Consider the following 23137-nt stretch of genomic DNA (forward strand, 5'->3'; position numbering starts at 1 on the left):
TTTGAACTTGTATTATGCGCGTTTAAATTGTGCACAGATTACTGAATAAACAAAAGCATAGAGCAACTGCTACGCCGTTCTTTTAGAATTAGATCAATAATTTCTGTACACTACTTCTATGTGCGCTGCTGGTAACTGCTTTCCCACTATTGCCCATGTGAACATTCACTCAGACATCACGACCTGGTACTGTTAGGTCAATGGATATAAAACAAGGGATGGGAGATTCCCAAACTATTTCGCGTCCGTTTTATGATCACTTTTTCACAAGCGTCATACAATTTTATCAAAATGTGTTTAAAAATTGTTTTCATTTACGAATACATCAAACATACGAATGTGCCGTCTTGGAAATAAATAAAATATATTTTTACAAGATTACTTTCTAGTATGTCTAAATATGGCAACGCTAAAACATCTAGATTCTAGAAAGTGCTGAACCCAGCACTCTTGCACTCGGTGTAAGAGCACCGGTGCCATTATACTACCGATACGAAATTAATGGCATATGATCACTAATGTTACGCGTCCCATATACCACACATGTTACTTTGTGGGTGTTTTTTTCAGTAGGGTAGGGAAAGATGGGACACCTTTTAACTCTATTTTCTTGTCCCATTCAGTTGTAAACAAAATACATTCAAAAAATATAAAAACCGTACCCTCACGACTCCCATAGACCGTTGTTAATTGTTTAAATCACGATAATTGGATATTATGCGCTACAGGTGTCCCATTCTCTTTCACCCTACTACGTATATACGGTAACATGTTGATTGTAAACTTAAGTTCATTTAAGTAATACACATTGAACATTATATGGAACACGAATGGTATTTCCTATTATCTAGTTTCCCACTTTGTGTTTAGTTTTTATAAAAGTGCGAATTAACTGAACCCGCTTTAATGTAAACATTTGCAAACGGAATTCGAAAGATGTGCCACAGCAAAGTTCCTCCCCAATCAACTATAAACAAAACAACTGTATTGTTTACAGTTACAATGTACAATCACGTATTGACAATACAGCAGATTCTGTTTTTTCTTTGCCTGTTCAGTAATTTTAATTGTGTGGCAGGTAGAATTTATTTTACATATGATGTTTTATAAGTTTGTATTGTTCTAAATATAAAGTCAGTGTTTTTTTCTTTAACTTTTGATATCTGGTAAATATGAACTCAAAAGTATCGCATTAAAATTCAAAACATAAAAAGCATGAAGCTCTAAGGAGTTTTGTTTTTTTATGATGTCTGGTGTAAAATCTCCCCCACGTCATCACATTGTTGTTTGTAAAAGAATTAAAATATTCAAACTTTCAACGGGAACGGTAGGAACGTTCTCTTTCAATACTTCGAGATCTAAACAGAAACAAATTTTTGGTTCTGAAAAAGTTGAAGAAAAAAAACAGTATAATAGAAATGGCGCATGTTAATAAACAATGAATTTTATTTAGAACGAGAATAAAGGTATGCTTAATCAGCATGTGTCTGCTAAACAGGTCGTTTTCATTCGGATGACTTTAATTTATAAATACTATAATAACTATATCTAAAATACCTTCTACGATGCCTTTCACGGGATCTGCTTCGATGTCTAGATGAACGCTCATAACTTCTTCTCCGTGAATCTTTATCACGTGATCTACGCTTTCTATCATGTGAACTTCTAACCTTCTCATGGCGACGGTGACCGTCATCACGGGATCGACTGTGGCCGCGGGACCGACTTCTTTTACGACGAACTTCAGGGGATCGGTGTCGACTGCTCCTGAATAACGTGGAAAGTTTAGGTAATGGATCAAATCTGGCCTAAAATTTTCACATGACATATCAGAGGACCCATATAAAATGAAATTATTAAAATATTAAAAAGTGATAGTTATATTACAGTATTTCTATGCTAATATGGCACATATTGCAGCTAAAAAAGCCAGTGTTGGCTCATTGCCTCATGTACTTAAGATCACATCTTACCCACACTGACCTGTCTCTACTTGATCTGTGCTCTGGTGATTTGCTTTTTAAAGAAGCAGCTCTGCTGCCACGGTCTTCACTGTGGAAGAAGCAAAAGTAAAATTTTATTTAGTTGTATAAATATTATCTTCTGATACCATGCATTGTTGATGTCTAACTGGATAGCATGTCATGATGACTTTAAAATTGGGGATAATACTATGTGTTTTAGCACCCAAGTTTTGTGATAAGTTACCCCAGATTTTTGACCGTGTATACCAATTTATCAATGCCTCACACTTTATACAATGTACTTATATATACAACCAAATGTATACAAACTTGTATTGCTCATAATCTTCAGATGGTTCATCTCTTCCTCTACGTAGTCCAGTCAATCCATACGCCTGTATATATATACATGTGTTTAGTGTTGGCATAAGTGTTGTATATATTTACATGTGTTTTGTCGAATTGGCTGACAAATATTAACAACCATATAGTTAGGCTTAGGCATAAACTGTTGTAGGCAGCCTTGGTGTGATAACTGGCTAAACCTCTAGGCGGTGTGGTTAAAACTACTCTTCCCCAAATCTTACGACCTCACCAATATAGAATAGAATGGACATAATTAAATATTATGACAACATTATTAAGTACATACTAAGATCATACTCACACTTAAATTTTCATCAATGAGCTTTTGTATTGGGACAGGTATTCTTGGGAACAGAGTTGAAAACCATTCAAGTTTAGTGAGTACAGTTCTTACCATCATTCCTATGGTCATCACACAACCCCCTCCTGCCTTCACATCTATTTCCTAACAATTAGTAAACCATTAGAAAATTGATTGGGGCAGTGTAAGGGTAATGTTAGTGTGAAAGAAAAAATAGACAAGTGTTTGTTTAGTGATCTTAAAGGACTGTCACTTTATTTGCGATATGCAGAGACATTATCAGGGTTTGCTGTTAAGTCTCTTGTCAATGTATACAATCTCTTTTTACACTAAAATACACCTGTTAGCAACAACATATATATACTACATATGTTAATAAGTTGTCTGACTAAAGCCAAACAAATTAAAAAATGTGAGTGTGAAGTGATCTTTTGGCAATTGTTTGTTTTGTGATCTTAAAGGACAATGTTACAACTATCTGTAAAAGCATTATGCATATTGAAATTTTAGTTAAGTGATATTTGATAACGGAAATAGAACTTTTATTTACCTCTTCATCTTCCAAGTAAGCTTCCAACCAATGCCATAAATCCTTGGGTGCTTGAGTGTATCTGGAATAATAGAATCAATAGTTGTTCCAATTATATCAGGTTCACAGCAGGTTGAAAGGATTAGTAACCAGGGATATAAAGGTTATTATTTTCTGTGTACAGTTTGAAACTGCGGCTTTTTTCATAAAACGCAGATGAAACAAAACATTAACATGGTACAAAATTAAATATATTTATGTATATATGTTAATGTTAAAGTTAGTGTGGACACTTTTTGTTGGCATTCCCTACCACAGATCTAACATATTTATATTGTTATAATTTTGAAACATTGGGTATACATATTTCAAAGTTATAACAATGTATAGTTCCAGGTGGTTTGAATAGATATGTCAAGCAAAAAGCTATTTTTAGGCTTAAAACTGTGGTCATTAAACATAGGAATTATGGTTCCAGACATCCCATAGTTATGCCTATGCTACTTACACACCTAATGTACATAACTCCTAGGCCTCTTATATACGGTGAGTCAGTGTGGTTGAGAAGTCCATTTACTTGTTTGCGTGTGAGTTTCAAAGTGAAAAGTTTGAACAAAATGCAGAAAGAAGTGGAAACGACACCACCAGCTCCAACACCTCTTACCTGGTTGAGAATAAATTTATATATATATATAATTAATTTTTGGTAAATACAATTTTGACAACACGAGGTGACAAGATTTTTTTGGACAATTTCTGTAAGCATTACACTGATTCAATTAGTTTGTAGTTTGTACAGACCAAAATGTATGCGAAAAATAAATTAAAATTAGGATAATAATACAAAATAAAAACAAATAAACATACTCCACCACACATCCCAGTTTGGCCGGCAGTTTTCCTTGTTCCTCTTTCCCAGGGCTCTAAATGGTCAACCTGTTTCAGGGAGAATGTTAATTTTCTTATGATATTGTTGTTAAACTTTAGTTGTAAATTTTTTATTAAAAATGAATATATCGATGCAGCAGTAACCCATGGATGAGCACTGCCAGGACCCGACTTCATATTTCCTTGACGCACCTTATAATAAATCTCATCAACAACCTCATGATAAGTTTTCAGTTCGAAAAGGCGAACTTTAAAATAAGGGGAATTCTGCACATTTGTAAGTACGAGATGATTCAAATTCATTGTTCGAGGATTACCCCAACATGTTAACGTATTGCCGAGCTTGGGTCTTGCTTCGTAACTCTCCTGTTCACCATCCTGATAATTCTCTTCATCGTACTGTTCATCCATTCTATCTCACTTATGCTAAATTTGCTAAATACCTGATAGAGCAGAATGCGTGTTAATATTATGAGCTTTACATTGAGAAAAACATGAGTTAAAGCAATATTCCTATGGACTATGGTACATAACAGACTTTCATCTCAACTCAAACAATTTAGTTTAAAAACTAAAAACAACTTTGTATGAAGAGCTCCAAATGCTAACAAAAATCTGGTTTTAGTGGTAATATTCAATCAAAAAATGACCACTAAAAACCATGCATTTATAGAAATTAAATAACAAAAAAATTACCATTTAAAACTAAAAAAAAAAATTACCATTTAAAACTAAAAAATGGGTATTTTTTTCGCTGTTTTTATACTAAATATAGATTTATGTAAGTTATTTGGTAAGAAAACACAAAGATTTGTAAATTCTATTGCGTTCATACTTGATCCTTGGTCCCGTTTTTTCCAAAATGTGAAGTAAGTCGTCAGACAAAGTAAAACCTAAATTCTTAAATTTATACATCAAACCTATTGTGGTAAAACTGTAACTGAAACAAACGTGTGCGTAAGTACTAGATTTTATTTAGAACTAGACATACTAACTAACGCAAAACGCTTCGTAAATTTTTCTCCTTTGACTAAAATACGAACAAGTGTCGATGTGCGGGGAGGGAGGGTCTTTATTTAAAACATATAAAAGAGAGCAAAGTTGTATTCCGTTCCACTTTTTTATGCATTTTGTTTTTTAAAAAGTCACCAGCTACGATAATGAATTAAAGTGCGAAGTACGCTAATAAATGCCTAACATGATTAAGTTTAACACTATACGAATTTTGGTATGACACTGGAATTTTAATCTTGTGGCACAAAAATATTTTACTTGCATGTAAATAAAATAAGGTTAAATTATCAAACTGCTTGATTAAATCAAACACAGTTTGGTTTGCATAGTTCTGCAACTATCTTTTGTAAAATCGTGCGATAAGACATACCAGCTTGCAAAGATTTTTAAATTCATAAAGTAATAGAACTGGAAACCGCATCAATGTATTAACATAATGATTAACCATAATCACTCGTGGTTACAAACGTATTCCATGGACCACACACTACACCAGTTACATATAAACCATGTGTTTTAAACCACATCACAGTCTGTGGCAAATGCGCTTCACAATGTACGCTGTCTGTTGGGATATCAGTGTCTGGTTTACAACATGAGTGACATATTTGACCATATCGTGCCCAACCCCATGTGATTAAAGTCCCACACGAAGTAACTGCAGCAGTGTGCCTAACACCACAGGATACATCAATAATAGAAACAAAGCTGTTTGAATCCGCACACATTTCAAGTTCTAACAATGTTGGGTTTAGAACAACACCTATGGCATTGGAATCTTTTGTAGAATTTTCCATTTTAAGTGCTTCAGTGGAGTTGGTGCAAATACCAACTGGGGCTTGAAATCCAGTCTGACCTGACTGGTTCCAACCCCAGACATACAAATCATCAGTGTCTGCCAAAGTTTTTTATTTTGTAAAACATTAAATAAATTAAAACTCTTAAAAGTATATTACTGATTTAATGTGTAAAAAGCACATTTTTGACCCAGTATCACAAAAATATGGAATATTGTTTAGAATCACATTTCAAAGCATTATACAAAGATGATAACTAAGTGTTATATGTTTAAAACAATGTATAAAGTTGATCTGCAGAGGTTGTTAATATGCAAATAAATGAAATGCTGTTTTGAGAACAATTTACAACAAATGTAAAGCATCTGAAAAGTTAATATACCTGCCAGAGCAGCTGAGTGCCACCCACCAGCCCCTACACGCTTAATACAAACACCACCAAGGGCATCTATCAACTGTGGTTGCTTTAATGTTTCCATATCACCATGTCCAAGTTGTCCATGACTGTGACCAAAGTGTTTACAAGGTTTAAATTGAACTAATAATAAAATATATGTTGCCAAAATTAATATGTAAATGAATGAATGTAATGAATGAATGTAACTTACTTTATCCTCGCGTGGCCAGAAAACGACATTCGTTATCACACGGGTTTAACACCTCGTGCCAGCTAACGAGTTACCATGTATGTTACTTTGTGGGTAATTATTTATTTTTTTTTGATTTTTTTCTTTTTTTTATGTATTTCTGATAATTTAGACAACCCATTAGTAACCACTGGGTTGGAGCAATTGCCGTTAAGTGTCTTGCCCAAGGACACATACGCCCACAATGGTAGCAGCATCGAGCCTTCAACCCATTACCTCTGGGTTACAGGCAGGCGCGCTAACCACTGTACCACGGCGCCAGACAAAATAAAGAATAATGCAGCATTTAAAGAGAAAAACTTACTTATTCTCATAAAGCAGGGCAAAGACAGTTATTATAACACGAGTGTTTACGAGTTACCACATATGTAACTTTGTGTGTCAAATTAAGTATCTTGCCCAAAAACAAAACCTGTAAGAAAGGTAGCAGTGCCATGTCCCGAGCCATTATCGGCTTGGCCAAAGACACCAAAGGTACATTACCTGCCAATTCCCCAGCTGAAGACGTTTCCGTTATGTGTTGATAATAAGCTGTGACAATTACCACATGAAACATTCCTTACTTTGTGGCTTGAAAACATTGGCCTCATAATAATAGGACTCTCCAAGATGTTATTGCAATGTAGTAGCACATCATCTGAAACAAGAATAGGTTAACCTCAACATTAATCATACCATAAATGTGCATAGTCCTAAAAATCACATGGCATAATTGCATTAACAGAAAAAATTACAGTAAGAACTTGCATACCTGCTACTAAATAAAATCCATTTGAATCTTTTGCTACAGATCCAACATGGCGTTTTGTAAATATTTCACTTCTCTCAGGCTCGAACTGCAGCACAAATTCTCCATTATCCTGTAGTATTCCATAACCATGATTATCGAAGTTTAAAATCGATTGGATGCATTTGGATGATATATTTTCCTTCGTCAACTCTCTACCCAGATTGTTAGTAAGCCCACGGCGCAATAGTTTTTCATCTGAGAAACAAAGTAAAAGTTAAGAAAAGTTACACAAATCGACAAGTTTACTGCAGCATAGGCAAAATGGTACCTTCGCTTAAATGACATGTCACCCAAATTTGCACAACTTAAAACAGTATATTTTTGTATGTACCATAGGAATAAATGCTGGAACTCCATGTGTGAGAACTTGTGAGAACTTTACGTTTTGTTTGACTTGTAATGCAAAGTGGGGAAGTTACACAATCTCTTTCAACATCAGAACTTATCTGACCAAACCCATTATATCCAAAGCCGTACAGGCTAGGCATTAAGATGGATTCCTAATTCTAATCATGGACAACAATCGAGTGCATATTTAATTCCTTGTTACATAAACCGTATATTTTTTATTATTGTTACTAGGTTTCCCTTTACATTTATACTAAGAACTTCAAACAGGAGAAAAAATGTTGTTTTATTTGTGATCGTGTTTAATATGATTACTTATGTAATAAACTGCACACATATGTGTATTGTTTTATCTGTACAGTACCATGTCGACTATTTCAATTTAAAAACATTCACAAAACGTTTCACAACCAAGATCTAAACGGTACCTCTAAATTGTCAGTGTGCCTCTAAATCTTAGTCACACTGCCACACTGCGGCACACTGCGGCACACTGACATTTTAGAGGGACCCAGATCTAAATTGCATTTTTTTGTCAGTACATGTGTCTGTGTTTGGCACAAACGGCACACCGACACTTGCAGCCGTGTTAACATTTACCATAAATAACCATAAAATATCAAAAATTATATTATAAACCTGATTTAGCAATATTGCGCTAAAATAAGCTAACTCAATGTTAATACGCGCACCCACCTCAACGCGGTTAGCGAATTACTAAATAACGACTTTATGCGAATAGCGAAACATTTTACCATGCAAATAAGGTACATATATGATATATATATGTTAACACGACTGCAAACACCTACCTATGCTGCAAAGATTCTTAAAAGTAAAACTGTCTTTCCACAATATTTGTCTGTACTCGCAGCAAGCAAACTCCTATTGCTACACCAGATGACATGCTTATCACTTATAAGCGGCTAACTTGAATATGCGAGTACTTACGCCATGAAAAAAGGTTGTATGTTTTGTCCATTTTTTGCTCATGTTATTTCAATTTTTGTCCAGGGTTTGTCGATGTTTTGTCGATGTTTTGTTCACGTATGGTCTGTGCATAGATCTACGGTCCATGTGTACCATTTTTTTTCGTGTTTTGTCTAATCTTTTGTCCAATTTTTTATTATATTTTGCCCATGTTTTTGTGTGTCACTCAGTCAAATTAAAGAACCAAATTTTGGTGTTTCTGTGTTTGTTGTTTAATGCTCTTGCCCGAATATTACACCACGTAATGACAAGGTTACCAACTCACAAAGCACGCCGACCAAAAGGACGAGCAGTACAATTTGTATTAGTGCACATGGGTCGAGGCAATAAACGAGATTCTACAAAGGGGATGGTGCAATGTAAAGATTACCGGACCCCATGTGCCGTGTCGAGCACAGGGGTGGAAATAAAAAACCCGGTTTTGCTCGGTACTTATATCATCGCCCCGACGTAAAAATGAGGTATTTAAGGTCACTGCAAGCTAGATGCTCGCACACGAATACATTAAACAAATAAAGTAGCCGCCCAGCCAAATGAGAGAAAACCAAAGGAATTTTAAAAAATGTAATAAAAAATTTAGTGCGAGTAGCAAAAGTGAAGCCAGAGGTATAACCCATGTTTGGGTAGGCGACTACAATGAACAATACCATAATAAGAAAATAACGACATACACAAAATTGAGTTTGGTAAAGTAGTCGGTACATTGAACACAAAATCGTACTTGTTGAAATGGTGAAACGGCTAAAATCGCGCTTGAAAAAAGAGGTATATAACAACAACACAACATATGTGGAACATTGTACTTGGATTTCGTCTTTTCTTGAGTACAAGCAATACCGGAAATAGCATGGAAACAGCTGAGAAAGTTCATAAAACGCAGCAACTACATTTTCAAGCTATTTCGAAAATTTACTGGTTGGGTAAAAGCAATAAAACCGGCAATGACAGGAGGGCCTGAAGTGATTCAGCTGATTTTGATCAAACTTGTACAAATTTTTGTCGATGGTTAACTGTGGGCCAGGTAGTGGTCATGGAGAGGTGAACATAAACAGAAAGAAAAAGAAAACCGCTGCTTTATATATTGAGGTGGCTTCATAAATTGAACAAAGTATGTTGTTTTCTTGTGCAAAAACAAACACTTGTTTCATGTTGGTTGTCATAAAATATGAAATAGATTCAGTTTTGAGTTCAATAAATTTGGGGCAACTTGGCATGTGTGGGTAACATAATTCTGTACCATTTCATTAAGAATACATGATTTAAAAATGTAAGAAGGTGATTAAATGAAAGCAGAGGCACAACGTTGCTCCTGTAAAAAAATTAAGATCATGATTTGGAACTGTGGGAAACATATTGCATTTTATCTTGGAACTTTATGTTGAGTAACAATGGAACTTGATATATAAGGAAATAAATGTGAACTTGATGGTAAATATCACCAAACATTCAAACTGTATGAGGTTTCATCCAGAAATTGAGAGGTTCTTGTAAGCATTGTTGAAATTTGGGAAGTGGCGTGTGAAGTAACCGAATGCAAGCAATGCTTCAACAGCAATCATAAAACAATATTGCTAAGGAATCCACTTGTAAGAGGTAGGGGCAATTGCCAGAACACCAATTTTGAGGACGGTTCTCGTGATCAGAAACCCAAATTGAGTGAATTCGGAAGTAACATGTCTCTCCCAAGACATACAGGATCAGTAGCGAGCTAAAAGTGAAAACAAAGAACACACGACGTGAAAAATCGGGTGATACTTCTTGAGGTATACGATGCCACGGGAAAAAGAGGTTGAATGTTTCCGTCTTCTGTGTTGAACGAAAAACTAAACACGCGAGCTGAGGAATAAGATGGGACACGAAGAAATCCATCTCTCCCATGCAAGGAAACATGGAGAGAATCTGAGGTGAGAGAAGTAACAGCGAGAAAAGTAAGTGACCTTCAGGATGGGAGTACCAACATGTTTGTTGCTGATGGAGCATTAAGTTGTGATTGGAACAAGGTTTGGTGAGGTGAGAGACTGGAATAAAGTTGCACCACGTATTTCAAGCGCGCAATAAAGTTTTGTCGCTGTGGAAAGCACGATGTCTTTTTCGTCATACAAATATAAGAATATGTTGTGAGGCCCATCGGCGAGTATAGTTAACTTATGGTTTGAGGTGAAGTTAAGAAACATTAAATAATAAAAAATGAGGTCAGGAACAAGGGGTGGCAGAGGTCATCACGGTTCAAAGGGGTCGTCGTCATATGTACAGGTTGTGGACGACTGTCAAGCAAAAGTGTCAAGCAGAAATTAGCTTTGTATCCATCAGACCGTCTCCTCCTTCATGTCTGTCAAGTTACTGACGAAAACCTGTGCAGCAGTTTGTGATGTAATAGAGCTTGATTCTGATTTGTCAGGTTCAACAGGAACACCACTGTCGGCACTCGAGGTGTCATCGGCATGCCCCCTGCTTTTGCCTTGTGTGTTGGTAAGTGCTCGGCAGTTTCTGTGCTCGAGCGGGCAGGTTCCTAACAATGGTGATTCACTTTCTTCTTGCTTCCCCTGGAAAATATTCAATGTTTATTTCAACTTGCAGTGGTACGCCTACCTTTAGCCGAGAGTATACAGGTTCAAGGCTCAACGCTGCCACCAATGGCGGCATAAAAAAGCAAAAAAAGTTACATTCGTACCTTTTCAACGACCTCCACGATGTGTTTTTCGGTGTAATTAGGAGACACAAGCGGGGATATGTGGTACAGTCCCATGTATTCACTCTTCCCACTCCCGCACTCTTTCTCTACAAAACACCATGTTTGAATAAACACAATATTTTGAAAATTTAAAAAAATATTTTTAAAAGATTCAAATAATTCTCTCAACCAACTCACCCATAATTTTATTCGATCTGTTGTTGACATTCACATAGAGAGTCTGCCTCGATATTTCACCACTCTCACTTTGGCTGCTGTGGGAAAACATGTTAGCTATACAATGTCAAATAATGGTCAGTACGTTACATTGAAACCAATAGCAAAGATCATGTAATTTAAAGAACGAAGAGAAGGGAATCAACATCAAAACAACAGTTGTTAAAACTTGCTACGGACAAATGGTGTGGGAAAGAATGTCAATTAAAAATCGTGGCTGTGCATTTATATAATACCACAAGATATGCAAAAGCCATGATTTTTAGTTGACATTCTTTTTCAGGCTTTTTATCCATAGCATGTGTTAACAACTATTGTTCTGCTGTTGATTTCTTCATCGTTTTTTAAATTACATGATCTTCGCTATCAGTTTCTGAAAGATGAGTAAAAATTATGCTCTCTTATGCAGTGACAAACAAAACATTCGTACCTTGCATGCGTGTACGAACATTTATTGTTCAACAAACATTGATCTTGTTCTGTTGCTGCACGACGCGGAACTCTTTTGTAATGTTGCCGTATTTTACAAAGTGTAAAAACAAGGAGTACGCCCACAAGGAACATTCCAAATGAAATACCAAGCATGTATTTTAACTCAATTTTCATCTCTTTGCTTTCTTCTGTAGGAAATTTAATGTAAAATTTAATGTCTGTTTTGACAATGTAAATAACACACACTGAATATGAGCTAATAATTCTGGTAACTATGGTTTATAACAAGTTCAGGTAAATGTGCAATACTTAATAATAGCTGGCAACTACCATGCAGTAATGTAAAGCTTATAGAATAAAAATGTGGAGCATATGGTAACTAACATACACTTGTATGTAAAACAGGTTTATCGAATAAGTTAAATAAACAAACCTTTCCAAGTGTCAATTATCATTGCTTGTGTAGATGTTGTAATATGTAGGAACGGTCCAACCTCATATTTATCATCGTGGCAAACTCGATTTGTTGATTGAGCGTTCCGGCAATTCATCCCATGCTCGTTGGCACACTGGTAATATCAATGAATGAACCTAATTATTTTCTTGCGATCAGGGCAAAAACAAGAAAACACACTGTGGGAGCAACATCGAACCTGTAACCTACGGACTAGAGACAGGCATGCTACTTGTGACACGACAATTTTTATTAATTTGTTTAGTTAACTACCAATTATTAAGCAATAACAGCATTCTACCTTGGGGTATTGGTTTCCAATAGAAGAGCAAAGAAACGCGCAACACTGCACTGTGAAGTTGGCAACACTGCTATCATCCAACATTGAAGATGGGAAAGTAAAGGTTTGCTTGTGCATGTTGGTGTGTGGGACCATGAAACTGGAACAAGATAACTTGTCACTTATCATAACTATGTGTTGAATTATTCTTTAATCCAATTGACCGTAAATTGTATCATATATTACTAATATTAACAAATTCAAATTATTTTACAGCTTATAAATAATACCCACCTAACATGCTGGTTGACAGGACAATTCCCAGAGATAAGTTGTATTTTGTTGGTTGTGGATTGTTGGTGCTTGATGATTGAGCATTCATCTAAATGAACCCCCATACCCGTGTCCTCATCTGTGTCCGCTGATATCTAAATAATTGTTACCATAGGGTTGATGTTAGTGGTGCTGGGGTAATATTCTATACTATGTGAATGGCGTCTAACAGCGTGGCATGCCATGGATCCTAGGACTTAGGCCAGGGCTGGCCAAAAAAATGTATGAATTTATGAAGACTATTTTGGCCAAAATTGTATAATTTTATAAAGACTATTCTTCTAGTAGTAGTGAAAAAACAAGTTTCAAACCTCAATGAAAATATTTCTTCTTGGTTCTGAATCTGGGAGGTAAAGAGGAAATTCAATCGGGCGAGTTCTCTCGTAATCAGGGTAGGCTTGCATCTTGATTTCTGGAAAAAATAGATATTTGAAAAATTTGGTGTAAAATTTTGATAAAATATTTGTTAGTTTTTAAATTAGAATATGACTATGTGAAGAATTCGTGTGTTGCCAAAAAGATCTTGTGTGAGTGATTTCATATACCGAGTGCTACTAAATAGGTAGATGTGGTATTTCAATAGGACATGATATTCTATAATAACCTAATATTACACCAAGCCAATAAAAAGGTAACATATTAATGTAGATTAACCACCTGGAGGAATTGTGCATGTGATGTTGAAAGCCTTCCTTCCAACAATGACAAGTCCTGCATCCAAGTCTCGACCAAAATCAAAACTGACCTAAAGAGGAAACCGCTTGAAATGTTGGGTGTGTCCATTGAATGGAAGTAAGTGTGAAAATGATGGGAAATAGAGCAAAATAACGGGAAAATCTGCATTACCTAATGTTCATTAACAGTGGTATTCAAATTATTCATCCACTACACAAATATGGTGGTCGAATTTTGCAATTGCAATATCTATTAGAGAGATACCAATGTTTGCACAACATACTTGTATTTGTAACTGATTTCTTTCATTCTTAAATACTCCACATTCCCCAACCCTTGCCGACAATGTGCACGAAATTTCATCTTCACAGTAAGCTAGACAACCAGAACTTTTTAAATTCTGCATGACCAACCTGGCGTCCTGAAAGTAAAAATGCAACATGAATTCCTGTGGGAGAGAAGTGTAGCTGTGTGTTATAATGAACTTGTTTGACATTAGTGCTGGTTAGAACATACACCCACAGAGTAGGAGGTATGCATGCAAAATAATAGCATTTCAACAATTCAATGTTTTGCTTTACCGTAGTAGCATAGTAAAACATTAGGAATATTTAGTCCGGTAATTCAAAAAATGTAAACTTGTAACTATTTAAAGAACCAAAAAAGTTTTTAAAATTGTCAAAGTTTTTCAAATTAACACATACCAAAATTATGAAACCGTTCCAAAACACATTAATGGTATCTTGAGTGCAATGATGACTGAAGGTGCTGCTTAACATTATCATCTGTCTTTGAGATACATCTGGCACTTTGGGAACTGTGGGAACAGAACAAAGTTCATATTAAACAATAAAGGTGGCGTTTCAACAACTTGCCTTTTTGTGCGACTTTAATCCGAACAAAGTTGACATCACCACTAAATTCAGAATATCCGTTTACTTGTGAATACACTGTGTTAGCTGCTTCAAGTAAATTTGAGCCTGTAAATTAGAAAGGCATGTTTTCATTTCTCAGTTCTGATTGATGATTAAGTATGCTGATGCAATGATTGTACACTTTAAGAAACTGTTGCTTGACAAAACATTTGCCAAGCGCACAAAGAAATAAGCCCACGCTAGCTTCTGACCTCGACAAAACCCCTGAGGGCAAAATCCCTCGCATTTTTTCCACTCTTACAGCAAGAAAATGTTTTTATGACTCTGAAGCAAAATTTAAAACTGTCACTTACCTTCCGCGTCCAAATTGTTGAAATTTCTCACAATAATAGAAGCTCTATCCTCAAAGGAGAGGTCTGTTGTGTTTACAGAACAACTGGACTCAATCTATAGAAACAAAAAATAAAAATGAAAACACTGATAATTCACCTGTCAACAAAAAATGACAATTTTAATATTTTAATTAAGTCATTTGTAAGTGTTGCTATATTAAAATATTCACCTATTAGAATACCCTTTTAGGAAATTTAATTATTTCCTTTTTTAATATCTAACGCAAGTTAATCGGAAACAGCATGATATTTATATTGTAACAGAGCACATATTTTTATTCTGATACCAGTGAACAAGTGTAATAAAGTATTCGTTTTCCCTTTGTCATTGGTATGTGCATTTTTTGCAATATTTTTATGTGTTATTATTATTGGTTCATTGCATTCTGCCTGCAGGTTATGTTTTGTAGGGTGGGGAAAGATGGGACATGTATTCATACTATTTTCTTGTCCCATTTGGTGGTAAACAAAGAACTTTCAAAGAATTATAAAACCGTATCCTTACGACTCCCATAAACCGTAAAACACAATCAGGATATTCAGATATTATGTGTTAAAGGTGTCCCATTTTTCCCCACCTTACCATACAAACGATTTTAATAATTGGGTTGTGTATCTCTTAAACAAATATACACACCACTAGATCCATATCGGAAGCTACAGAAGATCCAAAGTCCGCAATTAATTTCCATTCAACTGGGAAACTACTTTTTAACACAAGCGTCAGTTTCTGGCCTTTAGTTAGGAATGACAAGCCCTCCAATTGCAGCACTATTTGTTTTGAACTTCTATTGAAAAATGAAACATTTTGATCAATATACGAAAAGATAGATCAAAGGTAACCATGTTACATAGTTTTTAAGCATTTAACAGTTAAGTAATGCACTGTGCCAGCTGGTAGTGAGGAAATATAAAGTTAGGGAAACATATGGTTGAGATAAAATTGAATGTAATAACAGCAGTGCAACTTACCGTCTGTTCTGAATTTGCAAAACATACACTGGGTCAGAAATTGTAGCAGCTTCAGTGACGCAACCTTCACCACTTTTGTGTATTAAGTAAGAAGCTGCAATGTTTTGCGGGGATTCGTACGTGCCATATGACGAGCATAAGGCGTCTGCAATATACAAGTGATACAATTACTTAAATGGTAACAATTGAAAGCCGATATTTGCACGCAGCTGTATTCAGTAATCACATACAGCTATAGTTCCTATAAGTTATCATATAATAGACTGGCGATGCCATTTAGGTGAAATATTTGTCTTTTATTAAACAATTATTTGGACTTGATTTTTGTCTGTTATGTTTTTGTAGCACTAGATGCTTACAGTTATAGTCACCAATATTTAGGTAAGTTCACCTTGATTGTAGCTTCCAAGAGTGAACTGTATAAAGTGAGCTTGCTGCAAGTAACTGAATGAAGTGACTGCATCAGAATTGAAAGCATCTTGTGCAACTACATCTATAATTTGGTCAGGATTCATGTAAGGCTGTATTTTTCCAAAATAAGTTGCATCAATTTTTACGCCAGTCTTGTAGTTATAAATGCTCCCTCCATAAGTAAGCTGCAAAAGTAGATAGTTTCATATAAGTATGTTTCAAAAAGCTGTCCAATTAAGTTTCAGTTACTTACATAAAACACATATTTGGTGCTTGCTTGAGGTTCATGGCTAATCACCCACTTCATAGGTACAGTTGATGTCAATGTAATTATGTAACGTGTTTGAATAGTAATGCTGCTAGGGTTTCGAGGTAAGTGGGAGGCAGTGCCATTATCGCGAAAACTGAGGTATATCTAGAATTAAGAATAAATTTAGTTGGATACTTTTCTAGTAATTAGATAATGCAAGGGCACTCTGCTATAATATTAAGTGGGGTTCCAAGGGTCTAAATGTTGGACTTAGTTAGTTAGTGTCTAGCCCGGACACCAAATTGGACATTAAGAAGACAATTCCCATAAGAATAGCCATGTACTATTGAGGCTGGTTTATGGTAACAACAAACAGGGCATAAGACCACAGATATAAGGGCGCAACTTATGTGCTTAAGACTTGGAGTAATGCCATACGGAAGAAAGAGATTTTTGTCGGTGACAGAATAAATACAGGATGCTTTTAATCGGTAACCATTTGGCATGTTAATACAGCTATTAAAGCAAACGCATTGGATACATTGTTGCTGTTACTATATTTGAAAGCTGTGAAAAAGAGATACAGTCAATTTGTTCTGATATCTGATGTTGGCCTTTATAGATTGCAGCCACAATAAAGATACATGTTTAGCCTATTTATATTTAAAGAGAACAAATGTTTGTTTTACATTAGCTTGTCATATATTAATTGCAACTGTATTAATGGGCCATTAATTTAATTGCAGAAGACAATTATATAAAAATTGTTCAGACACAAAGATATACTACTTTAAACTGAGGGTAATGTAATGCAAAAACCTAGGATATGTAAAAATGTCAAGGAAATATGAATATCATAAAGAAGAAATATGATTCTTACTGTTTCCGATACATTGTTCTTTACATGAATTATATGTCTCTCCATATAAAGACCCGGTACAGTATCAGTTGGTTTTTCAAGCACGCCGCTGCCACCACAGGCCCCTATTTTGTCACGAGGCAACTGTGATTGCCAAAAACCCTGTGTGTTTGTTGCCAAGATTAGAGAAAGAATAAAAAGCAAAACAATAAATTAAGATACAATCTTCCATTAACCACCACAGAAGCATTAGTTACATTCCATCGAATGAAATTCGAATAGAAGAGTCACCTGTATATGGTCCACTGCACATGCTGGACAAACAATCGGACATGTAGACAGCCTGGAGCCACTTGGTTCTTTGTCTGCTTTGGAACCTGGGAAAATACTCTGTTATTGTTTTGGGTTCTTAAACTCTGTCACAAAATCAAACTGATGTTTTGCTACAATCACAACAATAACATATCGTAAAGGCATAAATTGTTATGATTAATCAGATAAGACATTGCCAATAATTTACTTTGCGGTTCGAATATGAAATGTCAGTTTGAAATGCACCAATAAAGCTGCATGTAAAGTAATGTAAAATAATTTGAAAGTTTTACCTATTAGTTTTAATTATTTTTGTAAAATACCTCCTTTATGGAAAGTTTACTTTAAAATAATAAGTGGTTATCTTGACAGTTTATAACCTTTAACATAGAAACAAAGCGCGAAATAATCCAACTGTAATCCTACATAAGTGTGCTTAATGGTGGTTTAGATTTGCCGCAAATGGCACTGGAATCATGACAGCCAGTGGAAATGTACAGCGAGCGCTTTAATCGCAGTGCCGTGTCTTTGTTAAAGGCATGGTTCAATGATAAGTTTCCCACTGTCCAGCGCAAAAGCGAAAAGCCAGGACAGCAGTTACAGCGCCTTGAAAATTGATCGATTGTATTTGTGTTACGCCGCGCCGGAGTTCTCTTGTCCTGCTCGAAGCGATAACTGGAAGAGAGAAAACATCACGACGAGCTCTCGCACAAACAAGACAAGCGAAATATCAATAGGAAAAAGAACTCGGTGGGCGTATGGTTAAAAGAGAGAGGCGACCGCGCTAAAACCTGAAGTGACCGGAGAATCCCGTTTCACCGTCCGGACGTATTAAAGCAGGCGAGCCTCTCGTCGGCTTGAAAAAACGCAGCATAACACTGCGGTCGTAGTGACTTGAGAGAAACCAGACTCGTTCTCGGTAGTATGTCGTGTGTGTGCCGAGCGGTCCTTGGGCGCATGAGTGTGCAGCTTTCGCACACAATTCGCGCGCCTCAATGTTCAAGAGGAATGGCCTGGCGCGGTTAAGAGCCTCTACAACTCAAGCCGCTAAACACAAAGATATCGTTTCCACAATTTAGTTCACTGACACGTTTAACCACGACCTAACAAAATAAACTAGTTTTTAAAATTCAGTTCATCAAAACGTCAGAAACTCATGACCGCGTTTCACCCTGCTTGTTTACACCGCTGCACCACACAAAACACAAAACAACAATGAAGCCGACAGTGATTCCTGGCTAAACAACGCAATTAACAAGAAACGATTACGGAACGGTAAGGAAGAATTGAAACAGTAGCAATCAATCGAATGGATAATACTTTCACGGTCGATTGGCGTCAGTAAAATAGCAAATGATAACGAGATTCCGCCTAGTTGGAACAGCGACTATAACACGATCGCCGCGTGGATTATGACGTAACTAGTGTTCATTGTGATCACAAAATACTAGAATTGCAAACGTGGTGTTTCGTATTAAACTTTTACCGCTAGCTACCTCGTGGTCGTTGTGGTCAGATAAAGAGAGCGATTTTACCGCCGGTTTTTATTCTTCAGTTTAACCGAAGCTCGCTCTGCGTATCTTATTTACGACCAAGGAGCGGTCTAATAGACTTTAGTTGGACGAAGTCGTGCATAATTTATGCGCGCTACTATGCAGTGGAAACAAAACCAGATACTGCCGTTGTGGGTCTGTCATTAATGAACAGCTTGCTTCCGTCAACAAAGAAATATATGCCATGGACTTGCGGGTTTTAAACCTTCATTTGACGCTGACAAGAACACAACAGGAAAACCTGTTTATTTTGACCATAGTTTTATTTACTCTCACGCGGTGGATTCACTAACTAGAGCATGTATTGGTCAACGCCCTTAGCCCAACGCCCCATGTTATTAAAGTAATTGTTGGATCATGTATTATAGATGAGTTACAGCGAGCCATCAATGATTTACATCAACAATTAATAAGGCTGATACACAGTACTCCAATAAATGTCCAATAACTTAACATATATCTTAGGAAAGGTTCACTTTCAAAAATCTGTTATAAACGCCCACTGTATGATAGATACTCAAGTATAATTCAAATTTCTTGTTCAATATGGAAAAATAATGAATGGTAATGACTTGTGTAAGCTTTGAACAGTCGCCACCATTGAGCGGAACATAGAATGTGATTTCTGTACAAGATAGTAGTGATTAAAGCTTTAACAATTTTCAGCATGACAAAATAAGCCTTTTCTGCCAATTACAGTCATGCTAACTTACTCCAAATAGTGGCCACTGTGTGTATAAGTTCATTCATGTGTGAATTTGCTTTTAACAATCGCTAATAAAGGTTACAAAAATAAACATTTAAGATGATAGTACAGTTTGTGGTCACTAATGTCGGTTTCATAAACCAATGTTTCCTGTATGTAAGCCATTACCAATGTGAGCCCAAAATTAGATAGATATACTGCAAAACACAATGTAACAATATATGTTATAAATAAGAATGTCTGATCATTATTAACATCTCCAACCGAATGGCAACTTAAACCAATTCCAATGCCAATTTATAGTAACACCATTGTAATGATACCGTTTGTACAAAACTATAAAATAAACACATTATTAACACTAATGAAGTAATGATAATAAAGCTATACATAACATTACTGTTAAGATGCAATAAACACAATGCACCAATATTGCCTTGGGCATTGACCAACAGACTAAAGCTTCAAAAGGTACTTAAGATGGTTTCCAGCCAGCGACACTTATAGACGTATTTTACCTTGATGATCAATCAATCCACTGATATTAATACGAGTGCAATTTATTGAAATTAACATTCAAAACATTACTCACTTTGTTGACGTTCTAATACAAAATAGTTTGCATAGCAATGACTTCAATTATAAATTAAAGTTTAGTTACATAATCCATAGTAAGGCACTATAGTATAACCAAAGTTTTTGCGACAGTCCAAAGAACAAACATATGTTAAGTACTTCTTTGTAAACATATTGACAATAAGTAACCGCAGCGACCGCATTGCAGCGATTTCAACTGATAATAAGAAGTCAAACAAGTATTGCCCAGTCACCCTTATAAATGATTACTGTGATACGTACAGTCAATGTCATAGATTTTGTAATGAATTGCTAAAACATTACACACACATATGAGAGTTAATTGTTAATAGCCATTATGTAATTCTCTTCTGCATCACTTAGATTTTATTTTAACAGGTTAACAATTTGATTTTATTCGTATATATAATGTTTATTTGATCTTTAGGATATTCAATATTCCAAATAAAACCCACAGGAACAAATTTACTATCGTCACAAAATTGAATAGTTCTTAAGTTTAAGCTGTAATAAAAAGGTAAATAACCACATGCACATTACTTACTATCTCCTATAGTAATTCCAATTAAGACCAAATAACAGAACCAATTATTCCTAGTCAGCATACTAGTGCTGATACGGCAATGAAGCAACTCCCGATGGAGATCTTCTGAGCTACAGGTATCAAAAACCAACTCAATCAAAAACTTCAAAAATACACATTGGGAAAATATCTGAAACGGTAAAATATTTAAACTACATAAAAAAGCGGTGAATAAATAAATAAACTGCTGTGGGTTTTCCAGCACTTAAGATAGTATGTTCTATGGCAACAAGAGACATTTTAACAAACAAGCTACAATTTTTATGAAGTAAATGGAGCCAGCTGGGTTCATATAAGTTAGAAATACACAGCATAGCTCTTATTTAATATTAAGTATCGATATTGTACATTGCAAAGTTGCATTGGTTGTCAAAACATACTAAAAGCTGGCGAAACAAATATAAAAGTATTTAACAATGGAATAAAAGAGAAACCCATGGCTAATCTGCCATAAATTTTCACATTCTTTGCCAAAAACACCAGGCTGTTTTGATGAGATTCAATTTCAGCCATATAACAAAGGAATGAACTCAAGTCACTCCAGTGTAACAGTGGATTGCGAACAATAAAAGTAGTTGGTTGAAATATGATACATTTTTGTAGTAGGTTTTGGACTTTAGGTAAACATGTCTAGGTCAGGGCAATGTTGGGAACCATTACAAAAATATCACTTATACTGTACTGGGAATATCCGAATATGAAATAAGGAGAGCACATATGTGGTTTTCTGATTCATAAAAACAGTGGTGGTTTAATCCCATGGCAATAATAAGACAGATATTAAATTACAAATTAAGTTTTTACAACTATTATATTTAATCGGTTGGTTGCAATCTCAAGTTAAAAGGTTGAATAATATATTTTTAAACATAGAATGTAATTAACAAAATACACTGAACATTATCTTTACATACAACATACATAACTTATGTTTTATTTTAATCAAATATTGTAAAAAAATTAATACCATTAGAATAAATTGTATGTGGGATTAACAGAAAGTATGTAATACTGGTCATATGGCATTTTTCTTTATTGTACTTGCATGTTGACATTTTGTTTAATATTTAAAAAAATTGTAGCCTATACAATAAAAATATTTATACAAATTAAGGGTTGATTGGTTCATTTGTTTACGTTTTATCAGTTAAGGCATAAAAATATCATATTTTTTTCTAAATAAACAATAACCTTTGATATCATAAATTTAATATCCTGGTATTTACATAGCTGTCTTAAATTTGCTTAACCACTAAATCAATCTTCTACTTAGCAAACTTAAAACCTGGAATTGTATCACATTTTCTTAATAGCTGGGTGATTATTTATGCAATATGGTTTTTACAAACAAACGAAACCAGAGAAAACATACCAACCACGCGCGGCTTGATTTAACCACAAATTTTACCACAAAACCCAAGCCGCAAACCGACATTTGAGATTATTTAGGCTACTGCTCTATATTGCTCCTTGTGGTAAGAGTTCGTCAGCATCATTGGCTGGTATGTCGTGGCTTTACGATGAGACCTAGAAGGAATTTTTGCTCAGAGATTATTCAAATCAAAACTAGAGTGGAAATTTACATGTTTTTTTACTAAATGTTTGTAATAAATATATTTAAATTATGTTCCACATGAGTTGTTTCGGTATACGGTACTGTTTTCGGCTAAAAAAAATAATGACTTTTATCAATATTTGTTTAAGGAGGTACAGACACACACACACACGCACCTGTTTTATTCACTTGATAAAAACATTTGAAATTTCGAGTTTTTAAATCGACTAAAACTGGATTATCAAAATCGAAAATCATTTTTCACGAAGGGAAATTCCCTTGTTAAAAGTAGAAATCATGTGTTTTTTGTCATGTGTATTTTAAATTAGGGGTGCATTTTGCTGTGTATATATTAT

The 23137-nt window shown here is 35.2% G+C and overlaps 3 protein-coding genes across 7 annotated transcripts; all 3 read right to left on the reverse strand.

Annotated features, from left to right (window-relative positions):
- Window positions 1-963: 963 nt before the first annotated feature.
- Window positions 964-4994, reverse strand: LOC100186660 (pre-mRNA-splicing factor 38B). Of its 3 annotated transcripts, XM_002131963.5 has the most exons (10): window positions 4884-4994; window positions 4241-4491; window positions 4028-4096; window positions 3673-3824; window positions 3182-3242; window positions 2632-2775; window positions 2295-2359; window positions 1984-2052; window positions 1558-1767; window positions 971-1358 (listed from the first exon to the last, which is right to left on the reverse strand). In XM_002131963.5, exons 2-10 carry the CDS (start codon window positions 4457-4459, stop codon window positions 1316-1318), a joined length of 1032 nt encoding a protein of 343 aa, XP_002131999.1. In that variant the 5' UTR covers window positions 4460-4491; window positions 4884-4994; the 3' UTR covers window positions 971-1315. The 3 variants fall into 3 exon arrangements, with proteins under 3 accessions (XP_026691812.1, XP_018668958.1, XP_002131999.1); XM_026836011.1 differs by lacking the exon at window positions 4884-4994 and having other exon boundaries at window positions 964-1358; window positions 4241-4483; XM_018813413.2 differs by lacking the exon at window positions 4884-4994 and having other exon boundaries at window positions 964-1358; window positions 3673-4096; window positions 4366-4495.
- A 142-nt stretch (window positions 4995-5136) lies between these two features.
- LOC100176442 (RCC1 domain-containing protein 1) lies at window positions 5137-7977 on the reverse strand. Of its 2 annotated transcripts, XR_003396212.1 has the most exons (6): window positions 7628-7977; window positions 7258-7491; window positions 6990-7143; window positions 6242-6363; window positions 5416-5957; window positions 5137-5383 (listed from the first exon to the last, which is right to left on the reverse strand). XR_003396212.1 is itself a non-coding variant. In XM_002131946.4 (5 exons), exons 1-5 carry the CDS (start codon window positions 7782-7784, stop codon window positions 5503-5505), a joined length of 1122 nt encoding a protein of 373 aa, XP_002131982.1. In that variant the 5' UTR covers window positions 7785-7977; the 3' UTR covers window positions 5137-5502. The 2 variants fall into 2 exon arrangements, 1 of the variants encoding a protein (XP_002131982.1); XM_002131946.4 differs by having other exon boundaries at window positions 5137-5957.
- An 845-nt stretch (window positions 7978-8822) lies between these two features.
- LOC100179583 lies at window positions 8823-23040 on the reverse strand. Of its 2 annotated transcripts, none has more exons than XM_018813412.2 (22): window positions 22958-23040; window positions 22599-22753; window positions 21188-21356; window positions 17767-17852; window positions 17497-17637; window positions 16620-16781; window positions 16347-16551; window positions 15956-16100; window positions 15621-15771; window positions 14945-15038; window positions 14592-14696; window positions 14421-14533; window positions 14000-14137; window positions 13699-13786; window positions 13353-13453; window positions 13003-13136; window positions 12730-12868; window positions 12408-12543; window positions 11973-12162; window positions 11504-11577; window positions 11306-11412; window positions 8823-11177 (listed from the first exon to the last, which is right to left on the reverse strand). In XM_018813412.2, exons 2-22 carry the CDS (start codon window positions 22659-22661, stop codon window positions 10941-10943), a joined length of 2778 nt encoding a protein of 925 aa, XP_018668957.1. In that variant the 5' UTR covers window positions 22662-22753; window positions 22958-23040; the 3' UTR covers window positions 8823-10940. The 2 variants fall into 2 exon arrangements, with proteins under 2 accessions (XP_018668957.1, XP_002126772.3); XM_002126736.4 differs by having other exon boundaries at window positions 11504-11580.
- Between the last annotated feature and the right edge of the window lie 97 nt (window positions 23041-23137).

This window comes from Ciona intestinalis, chromosome 9 (genome assembly GCF_000224145.3).
Source record: "Ciona intestinalis chromosome 9, KH, whole genome shotgun sequence".
Taxonomy (NCBI): domain Eukaryota; kingdom Metazoa; phylum Chordata; class Ascidiacea; order Phlebobranchia; family Cionidae; genus Ciona; species Ciona intestinalis.